This window comes from Bombus fervidus, chromosome 14, assembly GCF_041682495.2.
Source record: "Bombus fervidus isolate BK054 chromosome 14, iyBomFerv1, whole genome shotgun sequence".
NCBI lineage: Eukaryota > Metazoa > Arthropoda > Insecta > Hymenoptera > Apidae > Bombus > Bombus fervidus.
Window position 1 is genome coordinate 6,277,765 of NC_091530.1, and position 9,988 is coordinate 6,287,752.

Genomic DNA, 9,988 nt, shown 5'->3' on the forward strand with positions numbered 1-9,988 from the left:
ATAATTATACGTGAAAAAATTAAATTAAAAATATAAGATAACATTTCTTCAACCAAAGTTTTATTTCCAAATAAATCGTATACATCGTATAATCGTATGCATAATCGAATACGACACGTATTCAAGTCGTGTACACTTCAGTTTAAAACATGTTGTTATTAATTATTTATAACTTGGTAATTATTATTATTTAAAATTAGTAAATGTTTCATATGGTGAGAGGTTTATATTTTATATAACTTAATCTTTTTTCTGGTGCGAAACATGCTTTATACAATAATACCTTTGAAGATTAAATAAACAAGTTAAATTGTTTAAAGGTTAAGTATAGGAGATACGATTTCAAATACCCTTTTCTGTTACAGATCTTTTAATATTATAGAAAAATATAATTTTTATAAAGGCAATATATTTGATGCCTTTTTGAAATAAGAATTCGTTAAATTGCTTTTATGTACAATATATTATTTTTATCGTTATATATTCTTATTGTACATAGTCTATGATTATACATACAAACATACATATATATATGAGAAACAAAAGTTTATACACTCAAGTGCTTTAATTATCTTTTAATTATCCTTTAATGTTTTGTAAGTGGAGGTTACGGTAAAGATATATTACATACAGATATAGTAAAAATGTCTTCTATTATACCGAAACATATCGCTCTGTCATTGTTTAAGCGTAATATTTCACAAAATTTTGTTAACGTAATAAGTATAAGAAACAATCCTTTATGGTGTATATATAAAAAATCAAACATACGATACTTTTATTATAATACAAATATATCCTCTTTGGAATACTTTAGGTAAGCAGAATTTTTTGCTTATTAATTTTTTATTTTACCACAATAGTGTTATAAGTACAATGTAATGATAATTATCATATGTGCTTTTAGTATGTATTTTCGAAACACAGATTTTAATATATTTGAATACATTTATTATTATATATTATAAGTAAAAATACTATATAAAATCATACTTCATCTTTGTAACAAATATTTATATGTTAACGAGCTTATTAGAAATTCTATTTATTATACAATATACATGTATTTATTACATGTAATTACCATTTCTCTCTAAAGTATTAACTGAATTAAAGAATTCTTTAAATATCTAGTAAGGATAAATATTCATGTTAAAATATAAAAACAGAAAAATAAATTTATGTGAGGTTAAATAATTTTTATCAATTTTAGAGTTATCTTAATTGCTTTAATATTTTAAACAGTTCGCAAAATACTAATTTATTACCATGTGATAAAATATATGTGTTAAACATAAGTTCTTTGGTATGATATGGTAGCAGTCTTATATAAGTGATTGAAACAATATTCTCCCAATAGTTTTTATTTTAATCAGTTGTATTTATCACTTTATTATATCTATAGAAAGAATTTCTGATTTAAGTCTTATGATTAAAATGATAAAGAAAATAATTAAATCATTTAAAAAAGTGGATTTTGTTAAACTTAATCCAAATAGTTATTGAAACATTATATTATTAGCTTATAAATGTTACAATTTATTCAAATCTGTTATGTGTATTATTTTATCAAATGATAAATGATTGAATAAAGTCTGTAATAAGACAAGTTACTAGATAAGTTACTTTTATAAGTTACTTTATAAGTTACTTTTTAAATCCAGAAAATAAGACATACATATAAAAATGAGGTATGTCATTATATGTTTAAAAGTAAATTCATTGAATGATTTGTTATAATACAGAATATATCTAATATAAGTTAATGTGCAATTATATATTTTTTACATCATAATATATTAAATTTATTTCAAGGTTTACTTACTAAATATTTCTGTATTAATATGTAAATACAAATTAAATATGTAAATTATAATTCCATAACAAATATTGAAACTGGTTATAAATGATAAATTCTGTACTATACTTATACAGTACTATTTAATTATATTTCAGTATTAATAATCATACTGATGAAATTCTCTTTGGTCTCATTAGGGTTACATTGTATTATTGTTTGAGTTCCACGGTGTGTTATTGCTTTTAGAATCACTGTAATGGATTTACTTATTTCCGAACCCATTTCCTCTTCGTCATTCTGAGATTTTATATTTTATGATTTTGTAATATTAAGATATATTTATAAATTTATTAGAATAAATAGAAAAGTTTCAGTCAGAAGTAATAAAATGTTTATAACGTTTAAATGTTTGTATTAGATTGAATTTTAATGTTATTTTTTTTGGAAATTATAATGTAATAAATACAAATATAACTATACCTCGAGAAGATCACTTCTTATTTCTTCTGGTTCAATATTTTCTTCAAGCAATGACATATTGTAGATCATAAGTGTATTATTAGATAAGTAGAACTAATTCATATGAAAATCTTGTTTTTATTTACATAACAATTGACTGACTCAAGATGCCATTTCAGAGTTTACTATGAAGTAACTCATGTAAAAATCATGTTCTATTAATATGAATGCTAACGGTTTCAAAGAGACCTCATACTATATTGGATAGTCTCACAAAGTAGATATAAATTTATAATGATTTATGTATTGAAAAATTCAGTAAAGTTCAGTATATAAAAATTGTATTACTAACTTGAAGCTTTACCTTAAATTTAATTTTCACTCTATTTAATAAGTTACTACAATGAGAAAAAATGAAATCTCTTTCTCGCTTCTTATTATAATTTTGATTATTTATATATATGTGTACCTGTATAACATATACAGGGTGCTCAACAACATATAATAGAAAATTCAAAAACATGATAGAAAATTTGAAGGGTGCTTTTACAAGTTAAAATAATAAAAAAATTAATAACAAAATAATTTTTGTGGTTTAATTTATTAGCTACTGACATGTAAAAACCAACTAAAGTGTTCCTAAAATTTGATAGATTTCTCTTGATAGATTCTACATAAATGAATATAGAGCAGTTCAAACTATGGTAGTTATAGTGATTTCAAGTTGCAAAGAAGATTATGACATTCATTGTGAAGAATTTGCGAAGTTTTGCAAGAAAAATCATAGTTTAATCATTACATCTATTTTCTCATAGAAATTCAAAGAAGAATATGAAAAAATATCTCATGAAATTTCCGAGTGGAGATAATTAATATTTTTTACAGTTTATGAACGTACGCGTTTAATTTAAAGAAATGAAGTGGTAAACATATTATATATATATAATACACGCATAAGGCGTGTAAAATGAAAAGAATAAAAACAAGAATTTCATAGGTACAGACTTTGAAATACGAATTGAAAGTATAATCATAACAATTGTTTTTACGTTGATGTTCAAAGTTCTTTCGTTACATAAAATATCGTATCTTTTTTTTTTTCGCAATCTATATGTAAGTGCATACATCACACACGCTACAAGTGCGACCATGAATCAACCTTAAGCTGTATGGTAAGTTATTCCAAAGTCGATAATGTACATCATTTAAAGTGCGATAAAACGGCAACAAAAATCGTATGTTAACCTTTTAGTTCGTATGTTGTAAGAGGGTGACTTCCCTTTACAAAGTCATTCTAAACAGGAACTGGAAAAAAGATTATTTAACTTCATGGAGACATTTGAATTTGTAAAATTTGAAGAAGTAAGAAGCAACTTCAGTTTTCCACTCCGTTTTATAGCATAAAAGAGTTCTTGAAAAAAATTCAGTTCAAGGATGTGAAAGTAGAGATTTCACCCTTTAAAATGAGCTCAGGAATAGTTTTGTATGGTGTCTTTTTCACAAGTTTGCAGCAGTCCAAAAATCGACCATTTTTTGATCAAAATTTAGTGATCTTTTAATTTTGTGGAGTAGTATTTTATGTTTGTTATACAAAATACTGAAATTTTACTAGTGCTGTTATGAAACTCGGTTATTATTACCTATATTAGTAAAATTTGAAACTAAAACATTTCTGAAAATTATATATAAAAATTACGATTGGAGATATATATTTTGCAAAGTTCACGATTCTATTTAGTCATTCATATTAATAAATCTGAATTTTTAGGGGACCATCTTTAATACTTATTATATATTTAAGATGGTTATTCATGCTGTGTACTAATTTCCTGCTAGATACATATGTCTTCTACATATATTTTCAGATTGATTAATAGAATTATATTATGTCATATTTAATTCATACGTTAATGAAATTAAAGAATGTTCATATAACGCATATATAAAAGGTTTCTGTGATAATACGTATAAATATTTTTGTATTTCATTGCACATATGTCGCTTTGAGTTCGAGACTCACTGCACTTCTTATCGCTTCAGCTGCTTTATATTCGTTCGTGTAGGGAGATTCGCAGATCTTCAGGGATGCTTTAATGGGATTTTTAGATGTTAGATAAATAAATAAATGAATAAAGTCTCAAACGAATGTTCTTCATTCTATATTTTCGTATTATTTTAACTTCCATTATTTAACATCCATTAAATTCTTTATAACCTCCGAATTGTATAAAATAATTATTGGCTATCAAATGATACAACTAACTGCAATTCGATATGATCACCAGAAAGCGAATCGCGTTGTATAAAACTGTCGCTTCCAAACTGACAATATGTATATATAATATGTATGAACATGCCCATTTGTAACAAGGTTTTTGTAATTATAATAAGATTGCATAAGTAAAATACGTGCTACATGACAAAGCAGTTGCTTGAAAATCGTCAGTATGGATGTAGTCGTTGTGTGTATGTGTGTGTATGTGTGTGTATATATATATATATATATATATATATATATACACATATATATATATCGAATGCAATGGAACTCAACTGTATATTTTGCATTAGTTTCACAGTAGTTTACAGAAGCTTACTTCTCGTGACGAAATGAATTCAAAGTATCTATCGTCTGTGTTCCTTTGCGCAACTTACTTACAAGTTGCAAGTTACCAGTATTTTAATAAATATCTTTGCACATCATATTAACTGGTTTGACAATACACAAAGCTTACAAGTAAATTTTAAAAATAAGTTCATGATTTTTATCTTTGATCGATATGTTATACCTTATATGATTACCTCATCCGATAAAAATCGTAAAAGAGAAGACTCTAACTGATAACTTGTTGCTTGATCTCAGTTCATTATATTATAATATTATATTTCATATATATAATAAATTATATTATTAATTCATTGTATTATATTATAATATTATTAACTAGTAAATTATTGTACAGAGTTCTGATATTCTAGTTCACCGAAAGTACCGGTTAGACGTAACAAAAGAATAATTTCAATATCTTTTTCTTGATAACAAGTGTCAAGTGTTGGTAGATTTTTTATAAGTTTTAAATTACTTTTCAATTCGTTAAATGTTTACTTAAAATTTAACAAGAAAACAAAGGCATTAGTGCCCCCTAATCAGTGAAATATAAGTTACATTATTGTTAAATTCTATACCATGTGGGATATTAATGTACCAGTTACACTAATATATTTAAATAATGTATCTAATTAGAGAAGAATAGTATTATATTATATTATCATTTTGCTATTTAAGTTTTTAACAATTTAACAGAAGATATTCTTAGATTCGCAATAAAAGTTTTACTTCCGCTGACTAATATATTGTTAATATTTATCTCGAAATCATATTATAATAATTTATTTGTAATATATTTCTCTGATTAATTCTTACGTATTTCTAAATCATAAATAATCTATAAAATTGTAAATTTTTTAAATAAAGTAAAAACTAAAAGATCGATGTATCTTTTTAAATAAATTCTGTTGTCACTATGATTCCTAACATAGAAAAATGTCATTAAAATTTGTCTTCTTTTAGGTCCAACAATGTCGATGCACGAGCATATTCTGCGATTCCGAATACATCATTTATATCGATTAAGGATGAAAGTCGTGAATTAATGGCAATATGGCCCGATATCGTACGTGATCTCACAGATGCTGCTCGTCATCCCGATATACCAGATGTTACCAAATGGCTAGTGAAGGTATTCTTTTTCTTCTTTTCTCTTTCTTAAATTTTCACATTAACGAACGATACATTATACTTATAATTCTTCGTATACAGGGTGTCTCAATTCAGTATTCTAAATTTATATAATTATATTTGATCTCAAACGTATTACATTTAAAATGATATATTATTGACAAAGTTGTTTTCTCTTGTTTAATTTTTAGGTATTGCAATACAATGTTCCATGTGGAGGGAAGAATAGAGCGTTAACGGTTGTAGAAGCATACAGATCATTAAGTCCTCCCGATCAAATAACGGTAGAAAATCTTCGTTTAATTCGGATACTGGGCTGGTGCATAGAATTGGTTTGTAATTTTTGTTGTATCGTTTTCAGTTTATGTTATTTTAGGATTTACAATAGTACATAGCATATTCACCTTATTAATTTCTTTTTAGCCCGGTGACTTAAAAAATTATTTATATAATATGATTATATATTTGCATTATAGTTGCAAGCGTTCTTCCTGATGATAGATGATATTCAAGATCACTCAGAAATGCGACGAAATCAACCGTGCTGGTATTTATACAATGACATTGGATTAACGGCTATTAACGACGCTTTAATGCTGGAAATGTCTATATATCAACTCCTTAAGAAACATTTTAAGACAAAAGAATGTTATGTAGATCTCTTAGAACAATTTCTATCCGTAAGTAATTATTTTTCATACTCAATAATATACAAAAATATTCCGATTTGGTACCGATTAACTCTAGTTGGGAATATTTTTGTTGTTGTCTAAATTGTCTTAATAGTTATGACGACTATTATGCTAAACACCCACTATAAATTTGATAAATAGATTTTACTGTTTTGTACTTTTACAGAAATCAATAAAATTGTTTGATAAAATATAATATTTTTACTATTTTATTTATAAAAAATATTGTTTGCCAAATTAAGAAAATAGCAACTTTTATACTATGTTATATTATTTATAGGTTTCTTTAAAAACGGAAATGGGTCAATGTCTAGATTTATTATCAACAAATTTTGGAAAGAAACCGAATCTACATCTATTTACTATGGATAGATATAATTCTATTGTAAAATATAAAACAGGTTACTATACGTTTATGTTACCAGCCACTGTTGCTATGAGTTTTGTAAGTTTAATTCTATTAATTCTTATAACTACATTATTTGTCTAAAGAAAGTTTAGATCTTATCTTCATTTTTCGATTATGTTTAAAGTTACATATTATTTATAGGTTGGTATAAAAGATCCCGAAATGTATAGGCAAGCAAAAACAATTTTGTTAGAAATGGGACATCTTTTTCAAGTAAAAGATGATTATTTAGATTGTTATGGTAGTATAGAAGACATTGGAAAATCTGGTACAGATATAGCAGAGGGAAAATGTACATGGCTTATTGTTGTAGCTTTACAACGTGCTACACCAGAGCAAAAGAAAATTTTTGAGGTATGCATGTCACTAATAATATTTTGTATTCATTATCTCTTTTTAAGTAAAGATACGGATAACATACAAATACTCTACAGGAATGTTATGGGCAATCTGATGTAGAAAAAGTAAATCGTGTAAAACAACTCTATCAGGAGCTTGGTATATCAAATACTTATGCTATTTACGAAGAAGAAACATATAACTTACTACATACACATATACAACAAATATCTCGTGGACTTCCACATGATTTCTTTTTAAAGTTACTTAACAGAGCATGTCGTAAAATAGGCCGAAAGGACTAATTATAGAATTAAAAACGACAGATATTAATTATTATTATAATTTAAGGAAATACATATGTGTTCGTATTTTCTTCTCTCTGTGATAGAGATTAAATAAGGACCAGTAACACTTTAATGATTAAATTCTGTCATAACAAGATAAAATAATAAACAGAGACAATAATTTCTTACTACAAATACATTGTTGCTGAAGTGCACAATGTTAGTGAAAATGCAAATGATAGAGAAATGTTAATTCACAGTTAAAAAGGTATGATATTTTATATTTTATATGGTACAGGAGATATATTTCATACAATGTTTTATACGATACATTTTCTTAGTAAGTTCCATTTCTTTTATTTGAAAGCAATTGTATAAACATCTTCGTTTATATGTTAAAGAATAATAAAAGAGATTTTAAGATGATTTTTTAACTTTTTTTTTGTATCCCCAAGGTTGCTTCTTTTTCATATTTTTTCGAATTTTCGAACGCACAATTTGTTTTACTTCTTGCCTAAGCTCTTTAAACTTATCTTCTGACACGTGTTCTTTCGAAAAAAAATTTTCTGCCTCTAAAATATATTAAACATGAATATATGAAAAATAATTATTACTTTTAATTTTTCATTATATAAATATTTATATTTTATATAAAATGCGTACCACTAAAACGAACATCATTACTATCAAAGAAAAACTTATTTGTGTCTACTATCACATTATTTGTATGTTCTTTTTTATTTGTATATTCTTCCTTACTATCATGTTCTTCATCAGAAGAATCGTATTTAAATGGATTCTTTGAGTCAAAACCTAATTGAATCTTTGGAGGCTTTAATGGTTCCATATTTAAAATATTACTGCTATCGTCTAAAATTATGAACAAAAATAAATGTAATAAGTATCATAAAATATATTTTTTAATTAATGTATTACGTAAATATTAACTTTTTTCATCAGTTGTTTCTTTCCCAAATGTTTTTAATAGACTGAATGACCCTCCTTCTTTCAAGCTTTTTGATAGTGAGTCTGACACAGAAAAATATATATCTTTCGACACTTCCACAGGTGCATTTTCAATCAAGTTATCTGTATTATTCTTATTCTTCTTCTTCTTAACTTTTTTGGTTTCTTTTTCAGATTTTTCTATATTAATTTCATATTCTTTATGACCATTTTCTGTAGGATCATATCTAATCATTCCTTTCCTAAAGAATTAAATAATGTAATATAGAAATACATAATTATGTAAGTAATTATTATTATAATTCTAATATTATGATTAACATAAGTAACTATTTTATTCATACTTTGGAAATTTTACATCCTTATTTGTATCTTTCTTTTTTGAACTAATTGGTACTCCTAAAATATTTTCTAAAAGATCTAATTGTAATTCCTTTTCTTTCTGTAAATCAGTTTCATCATCACCTTTTGTGTCTTTAGTAATGTCTTTATTAGATTCTTTATCATTCTCTATGAAACGCTTGTCAAGTTTAAACCGTTCATCATTCCCCAAAATAATATTACTTCTAAGAAACTAGAATTAATCGATTAATATCAGTGGTTTAAATATTCATAAAATTTATTTATATATGAATATATATAAATATCTTACCTCCCCTGTAAAATGTTTGTTAATTTCAAATTTACTATTATCCAGTACCGACTCATCATCATTTCTATCATAGTCATCATCATCAAACAAATCAAGTCTTCTTTTCTTTCCTTTTTCTTCGATTTTAGGTTGCTCTATTTTATTGATATAATCATTATCATCAAATATTATTTTATTTTTATTTGAATTATTATCCTATAAAAATAAATACGATATATGGAAAATATGGCATAAAAACTTAAAATATTGGACAAACTTAATTTAAACATGTTTACCAAATTCTTCAGTGCATTTTGTACTGCCAATTCTTTAGCTCTGAAAATTTGCTTCTTATGTTTTAATGATTCTACTCGTTTCTTTTCTGATGCACTAATTTTATCCATCTTTATTTCTTCATTAACTTCGCATTTTAAAATAGCCATTCTTTTCCTTAGATATGTTAAGATAAGTTAGTTACGACATGTGGTAGTATTTATTTAACTTAAAGAAACTTAACCTATTAAATATGTGACAATGTATATAGCAAACAGACACATAAAAGAAATGCTATATATTTAACAATATTTGAATTCTATTTATTTATATACAAATACAGCAAAATCATGATTAAGTAAGTTTGTAATTAAATCAATTTTATAAATTTT

At 25.1% G+C, this 9,988-nt stretch overlaps 2 protein-coding genes across 5 annotated transcripts; one reads left to right on the forward strand and one right to left on the reverse strand.

Moving 5' to 3' along the window:
- The first annotated feature begins 599 nt into the window (after nt 1–599).
- Nucleotides 600–7,944, forward strand: LOC139993931 (farnesyl pyrophosphate synthase-like). Of its 4 annotated transcripts, none has more exons than XM_072016118.1 (7): nt 600–817; nt 5,832–6,000; nt 6,191–6,331; nt 6,476–6,679; nt 6,972–7,136; nt 7,242–7,454; nt 7,535–7,944. In XM_072016118.1, the coding sequence occupies exons 1-7, from the start codon at nt 645–647 to the stop codon at nt 7,742–7,744; spliced, it is 1,275 nt and encodes a 424-aa protein (XP_071872219.1). In that variant the 5' UTR covers nt 600–644; the 3' UTR covers nt 7,745–7,944. The 4 variants fall into 4 exon arrangements, with proteins under 4 accessions (XP_071872219.1, XP_071872220.1, XP_071872222.1 ...); XM_072016119.1 differs by lacking the exon at nt 600–817 and adding an exon at nt 4,734–4,881; XM_072016121.1 differs by lacking the exon at nt 600–817 and adding an exon at nt 4,858–4,997.
- On the reverse strand, nt 7,540–9,929 carry LOC139993937 (probable RNA-binding protein CG14230). The gene is made up of 6 exons (XM_072016133.1): nt 9,620–9,929; nt 9,345–9,539; nt 9,037–9,266; nt 8,675–8,934; nt 8,390–8,596; nt 7,540–8,298 (listed from the first exon to the last, which is right to left on the reverse strand). The coding sequence occupies exons 1-6, from the start codon at nt 9,764–9,766 to the stop codon at nt 8,144–8,146; spliced, it is 1,194 nt and encodes a 397-aa protein (XP_071872234.1). The 5' UTR covers nt 9,767–9,929; the 3' UTR covers nt 7,540–8,143.
- Nucleotides 9,930–9,988: the final 59 nt, after the last annotated feature.